Here is a 25,922-nt window from a genome sequence, read left to right as displayed (position 1 = left end):
GGGGAAAAGTAGGATTTTTTTTGAGATTTTAATGTTAAAGTTAGCTGAGATATGGATCTGTTAGACTTGGAATGGACAAAAGAGGAGCAAATGCAATGCATTTGTAGAGGATAGAGAGACTTCTCCTCTCGTCGGCAATTGCCATCGTCGGCTACGAGAGGAGGAGATGCCAAACTCTGCACTGGGCGCTATTTTCTTCTACTATTTTTTTTTTTTCTCTACTTTTGACTTTTTGACATGGGATCCGATTCAATAGTGGCTGACGCCATTAATCGATATAAATCCGTTAATTAATATTTTTTAGTGTAAAATATATAAAATTTCATATCAATTAATAATTTAAATTGTATAATTAGTCTTTTTTTTTTAATTTGATGTGGAAAATGTAAAATTTGTCTGAAATTAGTAGTAATTTTGTCTGGAATTTGAAGAAACCTTTAGACTTTTGAATGTGGGTGTCAGTCAATAAAAAAAAAAAAAAAATCCCATTTTCCCTTTTTCAAAATTCTTGACATATTCAATAAATGGATTGTGGCCTCTCAAAAAACACCCACAGCAAAATATTTTCTATATTAAACCATGGTGATGAGCCATCTTGAAAACTCTTGTTTGTTTTGGGAAAAAGGCATTGTTTTTCTCTCTTTATCTAAATATAAAAAAATATTTTTTTTTTCTTCTCATTATATTTGGATCAAAAAAAAAAAGAACGGCAAAAAAATAAAAAAAATAATAATGATAAGGATAAAGAAAATAATAATAATGAAGAGAAAATATATATATATATATATATATATATATATATATATTTATATTTAGATAAAGAGAGAAAAATAAAAGAAAAATTATTTTATAAATAATAAAATTATATTTTTATTCTTAAATTAAAAAATAAAAATTTATAAAATATTGGATATATTTATAATTTTTTATATTTTTTTCACTATTTTTATTTAAAAAATATTTTTCTCTTAAATTTTTTACCAATTCAAATATAAAATAATAAAAAATAAAATTATTTTTTTTTTAATTTTCTTTTCTTCCCTTATTGTCTTTTTATTCAAACATTGTGTAAGTCTGGCAGTATGAATCGACATGCTACAAAGAGGTAAAGGCAGACATGATAGGAGGAAGTACACGTGTAGGGCCAGAATGGCGCCAGTGGCAATGGAATAGAGTTGAAAGTCGACAAATGTCCTAAATACCTGTGTGAATGTAATAATTGGATGGGAAGTCAATTCAAATAAATCAGAAGCTTACCCTTGGTGTTACTTGCTAGTCCTCTCATCCACATACAAACATAAAAGAGGAATGGGTCCCCTCTGGTGGTATCTGTCTAGTTTTGGTGGGTAGTAGTTGTTGTACTAGTCTTCCTACTCCATCCACGCGCTTTGTCTTGTCTCTCCATTTGTCTTGCTCTTTTTTTTTTTAATCGAAAAATATAAATATTTATTTAATAACAAAATGACTTAAAAGTCCGTATAAAGCTTAAACCGGCAAAATCAATATTTCAAATCATACTAAAAACCCTTTAAAGAAACTAAGAAAGAAAATAAAAATTCAAATTACCACAAGCTCAGCCCATCTCTCACCCTAGTTAAAGAAAGAACAAATAAAAAGTAAAATATCTTCACTATACCACCACTATTACTGCCGTAGCTCCTTACGCCATCACTGGAAAATTTAAGAATCAAAAGAGAAATAAAGCTCTACAGATCAAAGTCGATTAGAGAGACTCATACAATCGTTTACAATGATAAACAAGGCAATCTAGGATTCAAAACAACCACAAGCAACATAGACTCATAGGTGGGTGAGGCCATGACGAACAGAGAAACAGAGGTCACAAAAACAGGTGAAACAATCTACATCATTAGCACCTAGAGGGCGTCTATAACTTAGATCAACAAAGACCCACTCGCGCTATAGCCTTCCATTCACCAACGAGCGAAGAAGATGCTCACGCCTCTAATACAATAAGCACAACTGCTGTTTAAGAAGAACAACTTCTTCCTTCAAAACTATTAGCAAGCTGATTCTATTAAGTATCTTCTTCTTGAGGCTCACTTCTTGCATGCAACACCCAAAGCTAATCTAGACAATCATTCAACCGTGGATCTAAAATGCCCTCCTTAATCTGAACCAATTCACCACAAAAGATGACATATTTATTTATGCACACAATCTTGCCCAGAAGCAAGGAGGGCATACCCCCTTCGGTCGCGCAGAGGAGACCGCTGAACCAAAGAGACAAAGATTTTTGCGAGAGAGAGAGAGAGAGAAAAAACCCCAAGAGACGTTTATTTGGCTCTCTTGTTTCTTACTGTTTTCTTCCTTTGTGCTTAATGAGACACTCGGTGGTTTTTGTAAGACTTCATGAGCAGATGTTGAAAGGAAAATGTAATTTCTTTATCTTCATAATTGTAATCCTTCCAAAATAAAAGTGATTGTGCTGCTTTTTGATTTTTCTTTTTTTTTTGCTGATCTTCAATTCACATATTCAATGGGCTCTTTTCTCTGTTTTTGTTTTGGTGAATTTTATTATGTCAGGATTCATTTAATGCTGTAATACCGAAAATGCTTTAGTCCTTTTCTTTGTCATGCCATCCAGAAAATGAACAGTTTCTTCATTTTTTTTTTAGTTACTCCCCAAAACGGGAATCTTGATTAAAATGAACCTCCAGAGAGGCAGGTGAATTAGACACCAGTTAACAAGGCATAAGCTTTCACAAACAGCTTTGGCAAGCCAATCAGCAACACAATAATCTGATCTTTTAACATGAACTGCATGCCAATTTGAAACCTTCACACTTCCAGAAGATGGACTGAACAATAGCAAAAATTTCCCAAGGAATGGGCTTATGGGGCTTTGGAAAGAAGCAGTTCAATTGCCTAAATCTTTGGGTGGACAAATTTCCATCCACCTCATTCCTTTGACATTTTCCTCTACTCGATCAAACTTAATTTTCTTACTTCCTACAACGAAATGAATAGCCATATAAGCAGTAGATTCCGAAAGTGGATCAGCATCATATTAGGCCTTGGGGTTCAAAACCAAAACTCCGATTGGATCTAATTTTTAGCTGGTCCAGCATGGAATTGCTCGAGCCCAACATATCCGTCCCTCCAGACTGATTAAAGCACATCGCTTAGTAACTAAATGGTAAAAAGAGGAACAAAGAAAGCCAACGAGGTAATTAATGTTAACTTATCATTTGGGATCTTGTTCTAAAGTATACAATTGACGGGGCCAAAGCCCTTTTGGGACTCATTATGGAAAAGGCCCCTAGCACTATGCTCCCTTTGACAATAACTTCAACTTGAGGGATGGGCTGAAAAAATAGCGACAGCTCATTTTCCTTAAACATGGCCAGCTACCCCAGTACATTAAATACAGCCGTCTCTTTCTCAACTCTTATTTACGAATCTAAATTAATTAATTGACTGAAAAATGCTTAATCTGTTCTTTTGCTCATTGACCTTCTAAATGATACACCAGATTTTACAGGGTTAACCCATACTAATTTTGCTGAGTCAGTCTCCCTACTGCTACTAATATTATTACTACTACCTAAATTTCTACATTGTTTACTCGAGTCACAAGGCAGAAAATGATCACCTTCCTTGGCTGCCAAATCCACCACCCTACTACTCCCACTAGGTACCCTATCCCAATCGCCACCCTCCATTGCTGAATCTGCAAAATCAGTTCGAGACCTGCTTGTCTCTGGTGAATGCCTCGAGCACAAGGGGGAAGAAGAAGAGGATGAACAAGTGTCAGAATCAGATGTGTTCCTCCAAGAGTTGTTCCAGCCACCAAAAATGTAATCTGAAAGATCATCAGTACTTGTAGAATCTCGGGTGCTCTCAGTGCTGCATGAACCCTCGTCTGAATTGCTGCTGGTAAAAGAATAATTGTCGCTTGATGAGTCCTCTTCTAAAATCCTTTGAAGTCGGTGGAATTTCAGATAGAAAGATTCAACGCTAGCCAAACTATCTGGAGGAATCGAATTGGGATGCAACTGGAAAACACTAGAACGAGTAGATGTGGATCTTGAATTCAATGCAGCATTCTTCTCAATGATTCTGGATGGACTGCCTTTCATTCTTGGATCAGGAGATACTATTCTGTTCCTTATCAATCTCGGAGCCCTGGGTGAGCACCTGAAATAAAATTAATTATTCAGAAACCAAAGCAATAATGTATCTTCATAAAACAAATAGAGCTCCCGAGATATGCCACCTTGCATAAAGAAGCATGTATGCCCCTTCTGTTAAGACCCTTCCAATCTCCACAGGTGTTACCTACTCAACAATGGCCAGCAAAAATAGAAAGTCAAGCTTATTTTAATGCTTCAACTGCATATAAAATATATTAAAACAAAGAAAGCAGAGAAACATTTCAGTTGACACATCTAAACTGTACATTTTGTGGACCAGAGGAACCACAACAAAATTCACACATCCATGTGTGGCCGCTATTAAAGGTTTTCTAAATATCACTAATTTAAAAAATAGGGGCAAAATATGATGGTCAAATTAGTTACAGAGGTCAAACCAAAGATACACCAAAGTTCCATTAGCCATTACCACAAAGTATCACCAGAATTCATATCTCAAAACAAATTTCATACTATCATCTCATCATAGATCACCAAAAATACCACCCACAAACATCATAAATCCTGCCAACAACTCTATCACCTAAAACCAAGGAGATTGTCTCATCAAATAGCCATTGCTGCCATCTTTGCCACCATTATTCCATTGCCACTATCCCAAGCAAAAAGACATAGTTTCCTCCTACACTGGTTTAGCTTCCAACCCCCTCCTCTTGGTCCCATTCTCAATGGTTATGCAACATCATTTTTTTTATTGCTTTGGATTCCAACAAGTCACACATGCAGATCCAAGTCTTCACTTGATTCCCTCTCTCAATTTCAAAGAACACTCACCACCAAGCCCAATTATCCTTTCCACACGTTCCTCATCTCCTTCTCATAATCAACAATGTCATCATATTCATTATGGCTTGAAATTAATTTTGAAAATTCTAAGAATCAAACAGCCATAAAGGTGTCAAACCAAAAGGAATTGTCATTCCATTGATTTATCTTACTACGCACCAATGACTGATTAATATACAGTTAAAAACATTACTTAACAACGCAGACTGGAGATTTCAGGCAAAAGAATGTGTTAAATTAGCCCTCGCATCCAAATAAACAGTCAGCTAAGATTTAGTGAAGTATAAAGAATAAATATATTAACGGCACATAAATGACAAAATAAAACAAGTTTCAAGGATGTATATAATTCATAATTAAAAAAAAATACATATATTATATATATATACATTATATATATATTATATATATATATACACACACACACACACACACACACACATACCGTGCTGTCATCAATCTTGAACCACTTGTTCTGAATATTTTTAACATAGCACACATAGTGACCGGAAAATGAAGCATTCATGTTATCCTGGTGGACAACCACTCCGTAAAGCCTGTATATGGGCGATTTATCACTTGTGCCACTCATATATGGCGCTAAATCCAGGATCTCGGGGAACCGAATGGACTTATTGAGCTTTCCAAATTTACCTGACTGTTAAGCACAGCATGGAATAAGAATTTGCTGAGGATACAGGATGAAAACAATCTTTCATAGCAAGAACTACCTGAAATCGCTTCAATGCAATTGTGAGGACATTGGGAGCCTCCAGTATTGTCAACTTTTTCTTGGCTCTCTCATAAGATTTGCATCTGAATAAAATGATCACACAGTACAAAAAAAAAAATTCATATTCCTAGAAAATGAGAATCTGTTAAAAACTATGAAAAGGAATAATTTGCACAAGACCATCATTTCAAAACACATGTTATATATATATATATATATATATATATATATATATATATATATATATATATATATAAGGGAGTTTGGCATAGAATACACACATCTCTTACATTACACATCCAAAAAGAAATCAAAGAATTCTATTGGAAGTATTATGACATCAACAAGATGACTTAGTACGTTTTAAGTGTAAAAAGTTGTTTGAACCAACCTGCTACATTGGTATTTGTTGTCTCCATCCAGAATCTCAGTACCCGTGAATTGTCTAAGTGCATCTTCAAGCTTCCCTATATCCCCTTCTATTTCAACAGTAAGATCCATCATTCTTTCATGTCGCTCTGACTTGTAATGGCACTTCATGCATCTTATCTGTTTTCATATTTATGTACAAAAAATTAAATTCCATCACGGACTTATCTTCTAATAAGAACCACCAAAATGCAAGCAAATATTAGGGGATAAAAAATGAGAAAAAATGAGAGTAAGTTTCTGAATATCAATAATCTCCAAAGGTTTCACCTTTGAATGAAGGTAGCCTCCAAAAGTAAGACCTATGAGAGTGGTTTCTTCTTCAAAGGAACCTAACGCATTCACCCCAGCTTCTTTAAGGCAAACAGATTGCATTGCATCAATAGAATACCTGTAAACTTATTTCACTAATTATCTTGTACAAATTCTCTAAAAGATGAAATCAATAAAGCATGGAGAAAGTGTTGCCATTACTCATAGGCAGCAAAACTTATAACCAGCTCTGTGAGCTCACCTTAGGAATTCATGTGCATCTTCTTCCCTCCCACTACCCAGCTGACTTCCAAGGCTTTGTAGCTGGGATAGTATTCCAATAGGGGAAAGAGGAGACTTCCCTTCCTTTGCCTTCAAAATTAAACTTTCAAACCCACAAGTGAAGCACCATTCTTTATTTACACCTGATATACAAAATAATTAAGGCCTTATTTGATACTATGCATAGTTATCAAACATACTAATTAAAGACTCAAACATGTGGAATTTAATATCAACTATGATAAGAAACATACACTCTTTAGAATGGAGCCCTTGAACAAAGTAAGCAGTCAGAGGAGGAGTAAATGCTAAGCATTGAAGTACAGCATTTGCATAACAACTGCAGAAATAGAATAGCATATATCATTATAGTTTATCGGATGTAGAACCAGGTAAATCAAGAGGAAAACTAATTTCCAAGAGACAAATTTTCAAAAGGTAAGGAAACACATTCTCTAGAGAAACAAATCCTCAAAAATATTTTTTTTAATTGTCAATAATTAATAATAATCAAAGCTAAGACAATACCCAAATTGCATAGGCATTTATAGACTAACAATCCTTCTACTACTACATTTAATAACCCTAACTCAACTCTAATTATGAATACTAAATAAGATAAACTAGGAAAATGATAATAAACCTAATAATAATAAATTCCTAAATAATAGAACTCTAAATTAAACTTCCTAATTCTACAATAAAAATAACTCCTAAATAGTATTAGGATCTTCATCTTCCCACACTGCATTATTGTCACAGCCTGAGAAAAGTCTACATAAAAGATGATTTCAACAAAAAGAATAGGCTAGGGGCAAGAGATCTGTAATTTTCCTGCAAAAATGGAACAGATTACCCACAAAAAATGAGGACACTGACAGTCCTTTTGGACTCAACATCTTAATCTAAATAAAATATGTCCATGCAGAAAAATGATATATCAGAACACACATGCATCAAGCCAACCAATATGGTGGTATCATGTAAGCAGATTACAAAATCTTTTATTGATGCATAGTTGATCGTATGCATATACAGGCAAGCATTAGCCTAGCACAATAGGTGATGAACTTGTGCATAATACTAGCACTGTGACTCAGTATGTGAAACATCATTATGAGAGAATACCACGCGCCAGCTTTTGCAACTGAATCACAAGTTCAAAATCAGTCACAATTTCCAATCAAGCAATTCCGAAAAAAATAAAAAAGGAAAGAATGGAAGCGAGGAGGAGGAGGAGAAGGAAGCCAACACCAAATGGTTTATGCAACAGTATAGTAAAAATATAAATGGCCAAGTAAGTTTGTCCACACTTCTTGCCTGCAAGTCTAATAACAACATAATAGGAACAAAAGCAGTAAAAATAATTGTGACTGTAAACAGAAGAAGGTACGATGCATCCTCCACATAGCCAAAACAACAGCCTCTATTTATAGGACCAATGATGCTTAAATATATATAGAAATGCCAAATATTTCGACTTCCATGAATAGTGCACCATTTAGTTATTTTGGTCTTCTATGAATTGGCTATATGTGATGAAAATACCTGTTTCCACAATTGATAAGGCCACAAGGTCGCATTTCTACCTTGTTAGAAGTATACAGCTTCACAAATAGATCATATGAGAAAAGCCCCTAAAAGAAAAACAATCAAGTTAAATTCTACTATAGCATAGGGGGAAATTGTTATAGAAGCAAATTAATAAAAGTAAAAACATTTAAATCAAACCTTATCATTGTATTTTCCACATCTAGGTCCTCTAAGTTGATCAACAACTTTCCGCACTGATGATTTCAGCCCACTAATAGTTGGAGAGGCAGTCACAGCATCAGCTTCAACATTATCAATCTTCCCAGATTTCACACTTGGAACTGAATGCCCATTGTCCCTAGAAGCCAAATGGGTTTCAGAAGCATTAGATGATACTCTAGACTTAGATACATGTGAAGTACTAACAGTGTCCTTGACAATAATATTTGACCTGTTAGAGCTGAAGGATGGGGATTTAAGATCATTGGACTTTGAAACAGTTGAATCAATTGTATGTAGTGCACCTCCACTTCTTGGAGGTAGATGAGGATATGAAGAGGATGATGGCACAGATTTATGCTCAGTTGGCTTTGACACATTTGAATCATGACTGGATTCATTATCCATATGACCAGACTTTTCACAGCTCACAGATGTGGACCTCCTGGCCTTTGGAATGCCATCACAAGTGTCTTCTGATAAAACTGCTCGATCAACAGGGCTACTGATCTCCGAAATAGCCCGATGTGCATTGTCTGATCTGATGCCTTTCACCTCTGAGCTTTGTACATTTGACGAAGGAACTTTGCGTCCAGATAAATCAAACTTAAAATGTAGGAATGACTCAGAATTGATGTTAGCCCCTTCTCTGGAACTGGACAGATCTGGATCATCCTGGACAACATTGCTGGTAACAACAGAGTCAAGATTTCTATCCCAGAAACCAGAAGAAACTTTACCAGGCTGAGTAATTGAACCATCGTGCATGGTATTAATACTCAGACCTGTAATATCAGTGGATGCACACTGAGTCTCTCCATCATTGCTGCGAGATATACTCTTATTTAATTTACTAAATTTATTAAAACTATCTACAGAATCAATCAAACTCGCAAACTTTGGAGACAGAGGCTCAGCATGATCCACCTTTTTCAAACCAGACTCAAGCACATCAGGGACAGTATCAGAAGATATTTGTCCATCTGATCGAGGTTCATTTGAACTGATACTCTTATTAATGGAAACATCATTTGAACTGATACTCTCACCAAAAGAAACATCATCAGATGATTCACCACCAACAGATGAAGTAGAGAAGCCAGAAAATGAGGTGCCCAATGATTCAGAAGTAGAAGAGGTTCCCTCTGTATTGGCAAAAGAATCAACTTCAAAAACATCACCTTTAACATGTGGAACTCCTTGATTGCCACCGGTTTTATATAGTACATGTCCCTCAGAGGAAGTTTCAATTCGTGCATGTCCATTTCTGCCACCATAAATATCATATTGTTTTTCTTTGGCCACATTCCGAGAAGAATTGCCTCCATCATCATTAACGTAGTAAGTGGCATTAGGAGGACAGCATTCTTCCTTGTGACCTTGCCGCCAGTGAATAATTTGACACTTACCAGAACTGAAACAAATCAAATTATAGCATAAATATACAAATGAAGCAGGGTAAAAAGAAGACAACCAAAACTACTGTCAGTAATTGGGAAATATAACCATCTTATCGATCATAGGTAAGAACTGACAAAAAGTTAACCAGTGAGTCCTATTTTCATCAACACACATTAGCACCAAAATCAGCTTCTACCTAAAAAAAAACAACTAGATGAGATGATATAAATCACCTTGCTACTCTATATAACAGATTAAAGAGACAAAAGAGCCATTTTTCCAATTACATACAAATTCTGCTGTCTTAATCCATATGTTGGACAGCCTCTCGTTTATTTTGAGAAACAGGATCCATTGTAAGGCCAAATATTTCACATTAATGGTTGTCCACAACATTTTGCACCTTAACAACCTAAAACTCTTGTAGGTTTTAATAAATGGAAGGAGTAATTCATTGAAACAAACATTATTCTACTTAGACATGTAAACTACCCATCTTGTTGGAATTTCAAACCTTGCATCTATAGTGCAGCTTTGGTCAGATTAGACAAATGCAATGACCAAAAATCCCAACAAATGTCTTTGAAAGAAAATTTTCTGAGATTGAATTCGCTTCCCCACTTCCACAAGTTTATTCTTCTCCTGTTTCCCCAGTTTACCTCATGCAATAGGAAGTAACAATCAGATTCTTATGAAATTTACTGTTCAAACTAGATTCTCCTCCGACAAATCTACAATTATCTCCAAATTAACCTCACAAACAAGAAATAAATCCTTCCACACTGAAATCCAAGCACGCATGAGGAAATGCTTGTATCCTAATCAAGGGTACATCCAGCAAACATCAAGCGCTAAAATTAAAATTGAAAAGAAGAAGAAGAAGAAGAAGAAGAAGAAAACTAATTCAACTTGATAATTGCAAAATTAACATACCAATATCTCACAGCTTTACACCGGGCACACCGTGTAGTGGTCGGACAATAACAAACAGCACACTGATAACTATTCCTCGAAACAGAAACCGCGCCGTACGAAACTGTAGCCTCAAGCTCGGCCCTAGCAGCCTCCTCCGAAGCCAAAATCAATAACCGCTTGATCTCCTCTTGCCTGGCAACGGAAAGCCGCCATTTCCGGCGAATTACAAAGGCGATCACCGGAAGCACCACACATAGCAGAGGGACCAGGCTCGAAAACCCTAGATCCCCGGTAACATGCATTTATCCAGCTGCACCTAACACGCATCCAGCAAAATTTACAATCCCTGACCTCCTAATCTCATCCCCACACACATAAGTGAGGAGGTTTCCGGTGGTGGCCAGCTATACACTGGAAGCTGCGCATGCACGGACGGCAAGATCGGAGACAGTTAAAATCACATGCCCCTTGCAGGGACGGCTACGATTGACAAACGGAATGTCATTCTTGTTAGGTAAGGAGATGTTATCTGAGCTCCCTTTTTTTTTTTTTTTTTTAAGTGTGAGCTAGTCGATTTCCCGTTTCCGGACAACCAGATCGAGGTTCTTGGGCTCTATTATTTACCGTTTTGGAAAGAGAGAGAGCAGCAGAGGGAGAATTCAGATGAGGACAATATAAATTGTGTGATTTAATTGGATTTAAAAAAATATTTTTTATAATAAAATAAAGACATTTTATGGTGGAGGGAAAGGAATTTTGTTTTCAGGCATCCAGAAGAGTGGATTCTTTGCTCATCAAATATTCGGACCGCTGGCCCACCTTAGTCTCGCCCGGTTCAACCGGACGGTCCAATTTCATTTTTATTCTGTTCTTATTGGTTATGCATTTGTTTTTTATATCAGATACCGATAGATGGTTGCCTGGCGGAAGCATGTGATGGTGGTGGGGTGCTTTGGGAGCTGTGTGAAGTTTTGGCCTGGTGTGAGATCGGACGGTTGATATTGTATGTAGTTACCTGATTTGATAGACTTACAAATTTTGATGACGATGATGGCACATTCACCATTTTTTATATGCAGGTTCCGTGGGCTCCACCTGATGGAATCCTCCATCTCATCCGTTCCTAGGCAAAGAGTTTCGTAAGTCTTGATCCCATCTAATGGGTTGTTTCTATAATTGACTTAGATTAAATTTATGATCTTACCATTTTGAAAATAATTTTAAAATTATTAAATTAAAATTTATTTACTAATTTATCTTAATATTATCTATCTTGATATTGCTTATTTAAGATAATTAAAAAGTATAATAATTTTAATAATAACATCAAACGAAGATTATTATATATAAAACCAATGAAAAATTTGCATGTAGTATTGGAGAATCAAAGGGTCAAAGTCGGACACTCATATTTTCTATAGCATTGGCGCTTTTAAGGTCCACAATTGAATGCTGTTGCGGCTAGGTTTACTTTATCGATCATTATTGCTTACGTCTACAACAACTCATGTGGAGGAACTTTCTCCATTTCGATTATACTTGTCCATAGCCAATTTGATATGACTCGTGCAACACAGCAATATTTTAAAATCTGACCAGTCATAATTCAATTAATTTATTATTTAATAAATAGAAACTAAAATTAATAATATTATGTTAAAATAAAGAATTTTACATATTTGATAATTTAATATGTAATTTTTGGAAAATAATTTTATAGCAAAATAAATTTATAAAAAAATGATACATTTTCATATTTTATGAAATTAAATTAAATTGTTTAAATAACTAAATTTAGATAATTATTATATATATATATATATATAAATATACAACTGTTATATGGATGTTAAAAAAGGGAAGATTTGTCTCATTAGGTAGGATCTTAGGTTGAGGCAGCAAAAGTTTATCATCTTTTTTCTATTTTATTGTACTGGCCAACCTACCTATGTGATTTTAGTTGGCCCTGCATCTCAAGCTGTCTTAATTGTTCTTTCTAATTCAAACGAAGAATCCACGTGCTAGACTTCTCTCTTCCTCTCCAAAACTCTTTTCATCTTGCAGTCCTTCAAGCTAAATGTAGCCAATTTTACCAAATTAATTTGTTTACTTTCACCTGTTAGGAACCAACTTTATTAATCTCTTCCTAATCCTTGTGTAGCTATGCAGGCTTTCTAGTTAAAATTTCACATCCAATATTGTCCATCCATTGATGTCAAAGATGGGGGAAGGATTAGGACGAAAATGCTAGGACCACTCTCATTATATGACTTTAAAACACATTTAATCAATTTTTTTTTATATATAATAAAAACCAAAAAAAAAAAATCTCACTTGAAAATCATCTGACACCCACAAAGGCCATGTAATTATAACTATCTAAGCAATCCAAAAAAAAAATATTACAATACATGACAGTTCATTCTAAAAATATGATTTATATTATTAATTAGGAAATTGTTATGCTTTTGCATAGTTAATAATAAAAATAATAATGATTTATATATTTTTAATTTTGATATATGATAATAAAATAATATTTTAAATTTATTGTTAATTATTCTATATTTTATTTTTATTATTTTTTTATGCAAGCTAAAATTTATATTTTTAAAATTTTTAATGAAGATTTCACAATAAAAATACAACAATATAATAGAAAGATTAATTAAAGATAAGAAATAATTAATTTGAGGTTGGTTAAATCCTATAGTCATTTTTAAAATATCCTCTTAAAGAAATATAATACATTCACACATTATTTTTATTTAGTAATATTAATGTTATTCTAAAGGTTAATATTGATAATTTGAAAAACATAAAGGTAATGCAAGACCGCAACAAAATTACATGTATGTATTATATAAAATAAATATGTCTTAATATATTGCAACTTATCTAATAACAGTAGCTATTTATTATAGCATTAAAAGGATAATCGTTAAAAATTTTAAATTTACATATACATAAGTAGAAAATGAATTATAATTAGTAACCAATTATTAAATAAAAATATTTATTTAAATTATGAACGTTAAAGTAATAATGACAATAATAAAGATATTTCAAAAATAAAAAAAATAAATACTTCACATAAAAGACAATAATTACTAATTATAAATAAATTAATCTCTATAAAATAAGCATTTAAGAAATTAATCATATTTGGTAATTAATTAGTAAATAAAATAATCATTTAAATTATAAAATTAAGATAATAATGAAAATAATAAAGATACTTTTAAAAAATAAAAAAAAATATTTAACTTAAAAGATATAAAAAATATTAATTATAAATAAATTAATTTCTATATAATAAGTATCACGTGCATGAAATATGTATAAAAGTCAATTTTTATAAAAATTTAATTCATGGTAAGTATGATGAATATTGGCATTTTAATTTATTTTTTTTAAATATTATCTCTATTTAAAAGTGTAATGAGATGAGGTAGTAGATTATCCAATAGTTCATCTTATTGAATACCACATCGAATTTAATAATAAGTCATTTATGTGGAGTTAGGTTAAATCAAATATATTAACTGATGACTCTAAGTCCCATTTTCTAAATAAATTAGGACCGTCATATCCGGATAACTTTTTTTTTTCCTTTATATATATATATATATATAGAGCAAGTAATTAATAAAGATCTATTGATATCCATTTAATTTTGCAATAAATAAAAAAAATCTAATTTTGAAAATGATACCAATAATTACTTGATTAGGTATCCTTTAGGTATATATAGTTAAGACTTTTTAAGACATAGTTCCTATGCAGGAACTGGTAAAATACTTATATTCTCTACATTTGGGATAAGTTTTACCAATAATCTCTTAATTTTAATTGTGTTTTATTTTCACCTATTATCTCATTTTTGTGATCATAAAATTCTTAAAATTTGAAAATATTATACTAAAACTCTCGATATCAAAATTTGATCAGTTTTATAACAAGATGTTTATATGTGATATCACAATGTAAAAAAGATAAAAAAAAAAAAAAAATCATCACAATTCTTTTGGCGCAATTGTTATTATAGATCAAATGTTTTTTTCTTTATCTTTACTTATGATCAAATATTTTTTTCTTTGTCCTTTCTTATCAATATCCACCTACAACACTTCTTACTGATTCAGTCATCTGCAGTGTTTCTCTTTTTTGTTTTATTTTTTGACACATAGCACTGTTGTAATGTCAGCATCTCACCGACTAAATTATGGTGAGAATGATTTTAGTATAATTTTTGAAATTTAAATTATTTTATGATAAAAAAAATTTGATGGACGAAAATAAAACTCCCGTCAAAATTAAGACAGCTAGCAAAAATAACCCCTACACTGCAAGCATTATTTGCAGGGAATTTTGTTACACTGCAAGCATCTTTTTATTGGGGAACGCATATGGTGTGAATATCTCAAGGACAAGCGAGAAAGAGCGGGAGGATGGCTTTAGCTTTTTCTATAGGGCAAGCTCTTTAGATCATTCATAAATACCGTAAATTGTTTTTTCTTAGCACATAAAACCATAAATTGTTTATATGCCTCATTATATATTATTGCAGTTTTGATCTTGATTTTGTAGTCAAATGCTAAGGTTTTATATGTAAATCTGAGAAAGAAGGGGTAAGCAGGTGCATGCCCGTCTGATCTCGGACTGAAAGGCTTTAAATTGAACAGTGTAAGTCAATTAAAAAATAGTTTAAAATTAGAAAGATTTTAAAATACACTGAAAATATTAAAAATTTATATTTTTTTACAGAAATAAAAAAATAACTTGAGTTTCATATGTTTATGAGAGTGGGTGTGCACTCAATAATTTCTTAATCAATAACTCTAATCTAAATGAGTATTTGGTACGAGATTAAATATTATTAATTATTTTTTTATAATTTTTAATTATTATTAATTTTTAATTTATTTATATCTTATTAAAATATTAAATATTAATCTTAGAATCGTAAATTAATAATTATTATTTTTATAGATGTAATTTAATTTAATATTTTTTTAAAATTTTTTAAATAGCGATTTCTATTGAGATGAATCAAATCTGACTGCGAGACCCGGGTACAACTTCCCTAGCATTCTTATTCTCATCCAATTAAATTAAAAAAATTAAAAATATTGATGGATTTTGATTTCAATTTTAATCTGGTCAATTCAGACAAAAAAATCTGGTCAATTTACATCCGTTCAAAAAAAAAAAAAGTCTCGTGCCCAGCACCGACCGTGCACGGTTCTGAGGTAAGACGAAAGATATTTGGTGTTACACTGTTAGGCCCGTGGAAATTTGAGCTCCAGCCCACAAATTGCGCAGACCTCCCGCTCAAACCCGCGCGTTTGAATAGCCGTTACCATCCCTTCCCTTTTTTTTTTTTTTTTTTTGAAGGTACCGTTAATTTTTTCTTTTTATTTTTTTAGGCCCCATCACCTGACTCAAGATCAATCAATCAATCATGACGGCGAACCTTGGCTAGTGGTCGTGGCGGTTGACTGCATTTAGCAGAGCATGTATTGAACGCCTTGAGATGGGCGCTCGACAACCTCAGGCTCCTATCCCCTGCGCCCGACTCTAATGAAACCCCAGGCTCCTCCATCATACTACACGTCCAATCTCCACCTCTGATTGTAGCTTGCCTCAATCCAGGCGTCGCCCCTTCGGGGGCCCAGTTACCATATGTTTTAACATTAACCTTTATGGTTTGATTTTTAGCATTTGGTTTGATTTTTAGTATTTTCCTCCCTAGTCAATTATTTACATGAGTTAAGCTGTACAGTCATATTTTATGATAGTGAGTGTTAAACAATGAAAGAGTCCTATTTATCTAAGATGAGAGTTGCGAAGATGATAATGTTATAGTGGATAAGTGGCTATACTAGATTAGATAAAATCTGTAATGAGAGTATTAGAGTAAGATAGGAGTGATGTTAAGGTAGAAGTAATGTTGATTAATGATAAATTGAGAGAAGAGAGATTAAAGTGATGTAGTTATGTGAAGCATAGATATATATGGAATCTCCAGTTAAATAAGTAGAGCACATTGACTTGAAGAAAAGTAATATAATATGACCTAAAAATATTACACATTTCTAATAATTTAATATAAAATTATTTAAAGTGAAGAAATAAAATTCATATAATCAATCCCAATAAATTTTTGAAATAAAAATTTACTTAAATTTAATTGAGTTAAGCTAATCACTGAGATAATTTAGAACATGTATCAGAGATTTACAGCTAAAAAAAAAGGTGAGGGCTCTTCTCTCTCTACGTATTTACTTGTTTAGTGTTAAGTACTTAAGTGTGTTAATCAATGGTTACGAGTCACAATCATATTAATTAAATTTTGCTAATTTATTTGGAATTCAATTTCTGCCTAGACGAATGTTAAATCGCAAGTGGGTACTGGGGATCCAAAGGAGAAGATTTGTGAAGCTGTTGAGAATCTGCAGAACGATTTGCTTGTGATGGGGTCTCGTATTTTTGGCCCTGTTAAGAGGCATTACTAGCAGTAGCAGCAGTGGTACACTGATAAATGTTGTTCATTACAAGTATTTGGGTAGTAGAATAAAATTGACTTGTTCATGTTGCATTCTTATTTAAGTTTTTATTGTTTTAAGGATTGATGTCATTTTTAGCCTAAGATAAATTTCTCTCAGGTTCTTATGCTTGGTTCAATGCCAGCTTTCAAGTACCCATGATTAGTATCCCCATGGAATAAGCATCCTTGTTGATGTGAATGGATATGAAGAAAAGTATTTTTCTCAACACATGAACACAGGGAGATGATAGTTTTGGCTATGTTTGGCGTTGGTTTTGTGGCTACTTTTCATCAAAAGCATTACCTTGGACGTTTTGACAAAAAGCATCACTTGTTTAGCATTGTCTATCCTAGTTCCAAAAGCTTCTATTAGCAATGCATTCAAGAAGGTGCTTCTGCTGTTAGTAGCTGCAAAACAAAACACAGAAGCTTAGAATTGGAGTTTGAATGGAATCAATATTTGAATGTTATCAGTACCTGAGAGTGCTTCTCTTGTTTTTACATTATGCAACTGACTAGTAATGGAAATTATTCACATAGCATATGAAAGTTTGCAATACGTACTTATCCCGTTTTAATAATTTTTTTAGGTGTTACTGTCCAAAATAGTACTGATTTATATCCCATCATAATATGGGATTTTTCTCCCATTTGCATGTGCCATGATTTCTATCATATCGTAGAATAAGAATTTTAGTTTTTCCAGATTTCAACATGCATTTTCTTACACTTGCAATTATCTACCTTCCTCTAATTCTATGATTTGATTACATGTCACCAACGTACTGAGAAACTTCAACATGAAGCTAAAATTTACAGCATACATTATAGTTTTTGCATGTCTTAAAATCCTTTTTTGTGCTTGTCTATTAGAAATTATTTGAAATGAAAAATGTGTTATCATCATAATTATTAAGGGCATTAGCAATATCGATTTAGAGTTATTTTGTTTTGGCAAGCCAATAAGGAGGAAGAGCTACCTCTTTCAGCCTAAAAATTGGTCATAACCAAAGAACTTCAGATTGAGGATTGCATGTCCACCTGTCTTACATAAACCGAGACAGAAAAAAAAAATTACCAACAGTTTGGATCTTATAAGTTGCAATGGTAAGAGTTTTAGCTTGTTTACTTCAGAGGATATTGGTAGCAGTATCACTGGAGACATTGAGTTACTATTTTTAATGGATCGAGAGAAGGCACAAAAACCCTGTGCAACTGATAAACTGAGTTTATCTCAGAGGCCGTTTGATTAACAAGGATCCCTTACAAAATTTTGATCATAAACTGTGGTCTGTGGGCGTTTCTCTTATCCTGTTCTAGGATTCATAATATTCTATATAACTTTGTAATGTTGTATGAACAAAGAGTTTTTACATCTTTCCAGATGCAGTGCTCGACAATGCACATATCAGTATGAATTCTACCATTGCAAATGTAGAACTTTTAAGCAGCACTTGGGTCTGGTTCCTTTTATCCATGATGTAATTTCAGAAGTGTCTAGCGTGCAGGATCACTCTGACAAGTTTCAAAGTCCTTTGATTTTGGAAACTGTATTCGTTCATGAAAGAGGGCTGTGGCCTGCTTCAGAAAGCAGTTAATATGGGGGCATAGTGGAATTAGAGTCCTGTTAATGAGAAATCATGAAACTTTAACACAAGTGAATGCATATACACCGGTAATTTTACTGTAAGTGATGGTTTATACTGAATTTTAGTTATTTCAAGTAGCAGTTGTCTTAATAGTGCATGCACATAAATGGTGGTTGGCTTCAGCTGATAATTTCGTGCCTTGGTATTAAGAAATTGCTATGCTTTCTGCAATGATTTTAGGATTAGTGGTAAGGGCCCCTGGAAAGTGATGTACAGATGCAACGAGGGCCATTTCCCTTTACACCAAACAACAGCAATGCTAAAACATTTGATGTTTTGTTACGTTCCACTTGTGTTTTGGCTCAATATTTGTTCAATATTCTGAATTTGTTTTCACGGTTGATGATTTACCGCTAGTGGGCATTACATATGCTGATAACAAACTTCACCACCCAAGGATTCAAAACCAATCAATGCTCTAGTGTTTACCTAATATCTTTAACTTTGATCTTGGTGTTCTTATCATCGTCTGTGGTTTTGAGACCCTTGGCCTCGCCAGCAGCAACTTGTTGTCCATCTTAAGGAAAAGATTAGTGAAGACAACCTTGGAAGGGTTGATTTCAACTTGACGGTGCTGTTCAATTAAATGATGTGCTCATTGTAAATTACCTATTTGAGATTGTAGACCTGGACAACACACCACCTGCACCTTGTACAACCATTGATGGGTGCTTCAGATGTGATCATATGTAACTTGTAAAGTGGCCATAATGTTGCAAGGCTTTCACTTGTGTCTATCAGATAAGTTGGACCGAATCTGAGCATCTTCTCTACTGTAATGTTCTGGTTTTGACACATGGGTAGCATAAACATGATATTTAAGGTGCATTTATTTTTCCTTGCTGCTGAAACTAGAGATGTGCATCAATTTTAAATTAATGGTTTTAAATGCAAATCCTATGTGATTTTACCTCGGATGAGACAAATATACTTGCTGGCGAAGGAGATGCATGGGAATTAGGATGAGACGAATAGCTGAAAAATGCATATGAGCAGCACATGGTTATTGGCTTATTGCAATTTCTGGTTACACGGCTTAAAATAATCATGAGCTCAGAAAGAATCCTGTATGAGACTGTTTCCCTTGATCTGCTGGAAAACAGATAGATAGGCAGAATTAATGGGTTCGACATTAGTCTGTTCCTCTGCGCAAGCTGACAAGTTTGCACTAGAAATGACAAATTAAACAGGTAGACCTCGTGAATTTTGGTGGGGACTTGCAAAAATCATTGAGTAGTAGATTAAGATTGCTTTGTTGTTTCACACTTTTACTTTGTGTCATCTTCTTTCTTTTGGTTTTCTGAAATGAAAGGGAAAGAAAAACCGCAGGTTCTCTACCCTGATCTGTTAAACTGCAGGACTCTTGTGATCAACCGAGTCGATTATGGCTTAATTCTCCTTCCAAGGGAAACAGAAAGGATTAGGGAAGCTTCAGTTCAGGCTTTGATCTGGGAAAGAGATTGGACGATGACAGCGTGGAACTGCTGGTAGAGCAGCTACTGGACTGGACCCATACGTGATAGTTGATCCGTCGTGAGAGTCTATTATGCCCGTGACCGACCGCGTCTTGTGCATTGGCCCGTGTGCTGACAAAATTCTTTTTTCTTTTTAGCATTTTTCAGATTTTTGCCTTTAATATGGATGAGTTCACATGCTGCTCTTGCATCTTTGCCTTGGTCCACAGATTCCTCAATGGTGACGTAAAATTCACTATGCTTGATAACTTCCTTGAGATGAAATAATTAAGGAAATAGTGAATTTTATGGTTTTAATCGTCTTATTCCAATGTATTTTTTGGGGATAGATCAAGAAGGTAAAAATCTAAAGCTAGATATTTAACAAGATAGTGACAATTCTTTTGGAGCATTATAAAGCTTGCATTCCCTTTCCCTAGAAACGGCATGTCTCCTTAATTTAGCTGAACTTTATTTCCAACTTGGATTTCTTTATCATATATCTCGACACATGGGAATTAATTTGCGGCCTATTGTAAGCATTCTTTTTCGCCCTCGTGGACCCCAGGTAATGTTCCATCTTGTGTGATAATGGATGTCATCATGTGATTAAAAAGATCCCTTATCTGGCCTAATCTTTCATCACATACCAATAATTACGAGGGTATTTGAGTAATTTCAAACCCTTAAACTCAATATGTATACTTGTTGTGTTTCTTGACTTCCCATGCATGCACACGCTACAATCTTTTTACCTTCTCTTTAATTTCCAATTTTTTCAGAGTCCAAGCCATGGACTCCGCGATTGTTGCCAAAATCTTCTTGTTTGCTCTTCTAATCTCAAGCACAAGAGCTCTTGACCCCTGTGCCTCTCAAGCAGATGGCTCAGATCTTTCAATCGTTCCCATCTACAGCAAATGCTCACCTTTCAATCCACCCAAACAGGATTCGTTGCTTAATACGGTCCTTAACATGGCCTCCAAAGACCCACAAAGGCTCAAGTATTTGTCAAGCCTAGCGGCCCAAATGACCACTTCTGTCCCAATTGCTCCAGGCAAGCAGGTCCTAAACATTGGCAACTATGTGGTCCGGGTCAAATTGGGTAGTCCGGGTCAATTGATGTTTATGGTCTTAGACACTAGCAATGATGCTGCTTGGGTACCCTGCTCCGGTTGCTTTGGCTGCTCCAGCACCACTTTCATTACCAATATCTCCTCCACTTACGGGTCACTGGATTGCTCCATGGCCCAATGCACCCAAGCCCATGGATTCTCCTGCCCGGCCACCGGCACCTCCTCCTGCCTTTTTAACCAATCATATGGTGGAGATTCCTCTTTCTCAGCTTCTCTTGTGCAAGATTCTTTAGGATTAGCCAATGATGTGATACCAAATTTTGCTTTTGGTTGCATCAATTCCATCTCTGGTGGGTCAATCCCTCCTCAAGGGCTGTTGGGTTTGGGTCGTGGGCCCTTATCGTTAATTTCGCAAACTGAATCACTCTATTCGGGTCTATTTTCATACTGTTTGCCTAGTTTCAAATCATATTATTTCTCAGGCTCGCTCAAACTCGGCCCGGCAGGTCAACCCAAAAACATTAGAACCACCCCACTTTTACGAAACCCACACCGGCCATCACTATACTATGTGAACCTCACTGGAGTTAGTGTAGGCCAGATTCGGGTACCAATTGCCTCGGAGCTCCTAACTTTTGACCCGAACACTGGAGCAGGGACCATAATTGACTCTGGCACAGTAATAACACGATTCATCGAACCGATTTACACAGCAATCAGAGATGAGTTCAGAAAACAAGTACAAGGGCCATTTCCATCTATTGGGGCATTTGATACGTGCTTTGCAGCAACAAATGAAGCAGTAGCACCAGCAATAACACTGCATTTGACAGGCCTGAACTTGGTATTGCCAATGGAGAACAGCTTGATACACAGCAGTGCAGGTTCGCTAGCATGCTTGGCTATGGCTGCAGCTCCAAATAATGTGAACTCAGTGCTTAATGTTATAGCCAACTTGCAGCAGCAGAACCTTAGGATCTTGTTTGATGCGCCCAATTCTCGCTTAGGAATCGCTCGTGAGCTGTGCAACTAGATTTTTTTTTTTGGGCTCTTGATTTGTAATTTGTTGTTGTGTTTGCAAAGTTATATGTTTCTATGTAATATAGGTGGTGGATTTAATAAATAGGAAAAGTCCTGTGTTTATGTTGTCTTGCTATAGAGAGTATTTTTTTATTAATATGTATTTTTTTTGTTATTTAAAAAAAGAATCATTTTATTATAATGTGAATTTCTAATATGTATAACTGCAATAGCTTTATTTTTTTTTTTTAAATTATTTATTTTAATCATTGTTTTATTTAGTTTGGGACTATAAAGAGATCAAATATGGATTTTTTTTTGTTTTTTTTGTTTTATTTTATTTTTGTCTGTGAAGGTGGTAACATTCATTGGATGAAAAAATAGAGCCTAGTTATAAAGGCTTAGTAAAGCCTAATCATACATCGTCCATGGGCCAAAATAAAAAAGCCTCTAATTTTACCTAGTAACCTTAACCTACAAACAAAAAGGGTCCAAGGCCCAGCCAGCAAACTCTAGACCAAGTAAAAATGAGTCTTCAACCCGGAAGTAGGGAAAAGCATTCGGTCGGTTCGGTTCCGAACCGAACCGAATATAAAAAACTAAAAAAATCAAATCGCTTAAAAATATAAATTGAATCGAACCGATTACATACGGAAAACCGAATAGAATCAAACCAAAAAATATCAGTTCAGTTTCGTTGCATTAAACCGAAAAATATTAGAATTTTTATTTTTTTGGGCTGCATTATGCATCTTAAGCCGAATTATGCATTTTGGACCTTGAGACTTATGTATCTTGGGCTAAAAAATTATTTGGGCCATTTTACTATTCGGTTTAATCGGTTTTAATCGATAAAAAACTGAATCGAACTAAAAACCGAATATGTTCAAATTTTCAAACAGAATCGAACCGATAAAATTAAAAAATCAAATCGATTGAGCTAAAATGATTCGATTCGGTTCGATTTTTTGGTTCACACCGAAAACTGCACAGCCCTACCCATAAGAGATTCAGTAGTAGTTATCAGGTAGTGCAGGTCTACCAGTTCGCACAACAAGGTTTCCTCATATTAGTGACATGCAAAATGTCACGGGCCCAGCTTCAGCACTTAGTTGGGACCGTGTGGCACTTGGCTTGAACTCTTCAAGACAAGTCAGCCCACAAGAATCTCACAACAACTGCGAGAAATCAGAGACATGGTTAGCATTAGGCCAAGTTAGGCTAATGTGGGAGGTATCACAAGCATTTCGTATAAATGGAGCAACAAATAAGCAAGCATCACAAGCATGAAAGGCACAACAAAGCAAGGCACAAGCATTTCATGAAAAGGCTACTTCATTCATTCATGGAACATAATTACAACCAGTCCATTATAGGCAGGGGGAAAACCTATAAGGAGCACACAACGGGACACGGCAAGCAAAGTGACTAGCTGGGTCAGTTGCCCACCTAAGGCCAACCAGTCACTCCCCCCTAAAGAGCATTTGGGACATAATGCCTTGTGGTAGGAGGATACATCAATATGCTTGAGTGGTCACACCCCTAAAATTACATAAATAAAAATAAAATACAAATTGTCTCTTTTGCCCCTTAAAGAGGTTATATTACACATCATTCTACCCAAACTTCCTACCCCTTGACATTTTCCCCCACTCAAATGGTCGACGTCCTCGTTGACTGCGCTTGTAGGAAATCTTCGATCTTCTAGACATATTGTTGAAGGTTGGTTGCTTTCTCCCAGCTGGTCTCCTCTGCGCTTAAGCCCTTCCATTTGACGAGATACTCCTTGTGTGGCAGCCTCTTGGTGGTTCTGACTACTCTTTCTGCAAGAATCTCTTCGACTCCTTGATTGATTGGTGGTGCAGTTGTGATGGCTGGCCTGGAGGATTTTTTGCTGCTGACATCAGTTTGATCAGCATGGTATGGCTTCAACCTGCTCACGTGGAAAACTGGGTGGATCTTCATCCATGCTGGTGGCTCTACTTTGTAGGAAACTTGGCCCACTTTGGTGATGATCGGCATAGGCCCTTCATACTTGCGGACCATCTGCTGTCCCGGTTGTGGAGAAATCTGAGTTGTTCTGGAAGTAACTTCACCATCACTAGGTCTCCCACTGTGAATTCCTGTGGTCGTCGATTTCCATTTGCCCATTTCTTCATGCGCTTCGATGCCTTTTCCAATCGAGCTCTGGCAATCTCAGTTGTTTACTTCCACTCCTTCATGAAGTGGTATGCTTTGGGATTCCTGCTGGTGTATGGACCATCCAATGTGTGAGGTGCCAAAGGTTGCTATCTTGAAACAATCTCAAAAGGACTTTTATTAGTGGCAGAACTCTTTAAAGAGTTGAAACAAAATTGTGCAACATCGAGCAAGGAGGCCCAATTCTTCTGACTGGCATTTACAAAATACCTCAAGTATTCCTCTAGTAAACCATTGAATCTTTCTGTTTGGCCGTCTGTTTGTGGATGAAAGCTGGTGGAGACATCTAATCTCGTCCCCAAGAGGCGAAACAATTCTGACCAGAAGGAGCCTATGAATCGGCCATCTCGATCGCTAATAATGCTCTTTGGGATCTCCTAGTATTTCACAATATTTTTGAAGAAGGCACGGGCTGTATTCTCAGCTGAACAGTATCTTGACATCGGCACAAAGGTTTCATATTTTGAGAATCTGTCAATTATCACCAAGATATGGTCATACTCCCCTACCTTCGGTAATCCCGCAATGAAATCAAGGGAGACACTCTCCCATGGTCTAGTTGGAACTGGCAGAGGTTGTAATAATCCTGCAGACTTTTGTCGATCCGCCTTGTCTTGTTGACAGACCAAGCAAGTCTTCGTGTATTCCCTCACATCATCTTCTAATTGAGGATCATCAAGAGATGCAGTACAAAAAAGAAGGCAGATGGGAGTCGGATCTCGAGCCAAAATCAGCGAGATCTCGGTTTGCTCCTGGTTGCTTTACTGAGGAGAAAGCGAAACAGCTTCGCATGTTGACTACTGATATGTCATCGTTTCACGATGCTATGTATCACTCAGTGATCGCGTCTCGGCTCGCTTCAGACTTCAAGAACCGATCCGATCAGTAGTCCTGGGGCATCCATGGCTAATATCTGGATCTTGATGTATTTCCTATATTTGATTTTCTTTTTTCTATAAATAGTTTTGTGAGTAAAACTTAATCTGGCTTGCAAACTTAATCTGGCTTGCTATTTTTCTTGATGATGCTCAGTGACGCATGGTGTTGTTGATTGGTTAGTTGTAAGATATGTTTGATCATGTAATTATTTAAGCTGAACTGCATCAGACCAAAGCTCTGTAAATTATTAATATACAAATTTGATGAAATTTGTTTTAATTGATTTTGCAATGATGAGTGATGCGTGAAAGAAACGTCGATGATGCTTACGTTGCATCAATTTTCTTTTGGGATTTATTAATTAGTGATT

General features: G+C 35.1%; 2 protein-coding genes across 3 annotated transcripts; one reads left to right on the top strand and one right to left on the bottom strand.

Annotated features, from left to right (window-relative positions):
• Nucleotides 1–1,679: 1,679 nt before the first annotated feature.
• Nucleotides 1,680–11,491, bottom strand: LOC110634174 (ubiquitin carboxyl-terminal hydrolase 17). Of its 2 annotated transcripts, XM_021783109.2 has the most exons (12): nt 10,747–11,417; nt 8,645–9,826; nt 8,392–8,551; nt 8,209–8,297; nt 6,915–7,000; nt 6,641–6,803; nt 6,397–6,517; nt 6,089–6,246; nt 5,696–5,780; nt 5,410–5,622; nt 4,241–4,302; nt 1,680–4,161 (listed from the first exon to the last, which is right to left on the bottom strand). In XM_021783109.2, exons 1-12 carry the CDS (start codon nt 11,028–11,030, stop codon nt 3,453–3,455), a joined length of 3,312 nt encoding a protein of 1,103 aa, XP_021638801.2. In that variant the 5' UTR covers nt 11,031–11,417; the 3' UTR covers nt 1,680–3,452. The 2 variants fall into 2 exon arrangements, with proteins under 2 accessions (XP_021638801.2, XP_021638800.2); XM_021783108.2 differs by having other exon boundaries at nt 8,392–9,826; nt 10,747–11,491.
• Nucleotides 11,492–21,095: 9,604 nt separating this feature from the next.
• Nucleotides 21,096–22,610, top strand: LOC110634196 (aspartyl protease AED3). The gene has a single exon (XM_021783140.2). The coding sequence runs from the start codon at nt 21,174–21,176 to the stop codon at nt 22,485–22,487; it is 1,314 nt and encodes a 437-aa protein (XP_021638832.2). The 5' UTR covers nt 21,096–21,173; the 3' UTR covers nt 22,488–22,610.
• The last annotated feature ends 3,312 nt before the right edge of the window (nt 22,611–25,922 follow it).

Source organism: Hevea brasiliensis, chromosome 16 (genome assembly GCF_030052815.1).
Source record: "Hevea brasiliensis isolate MT/VB/25A 57/8 chromosome 16, ASM3005281v1, whole genome shotgun sequence".
NCBI lineage: Eukaryota > Viridiplantae > Streptophyta > Magnoliopsida > Malpighiales > Euphorbiaceae > Hevea > Hevea brasiliensis.
This window is presented reverse-complemented; position numbering and strand designations above follow the sequence as displayed.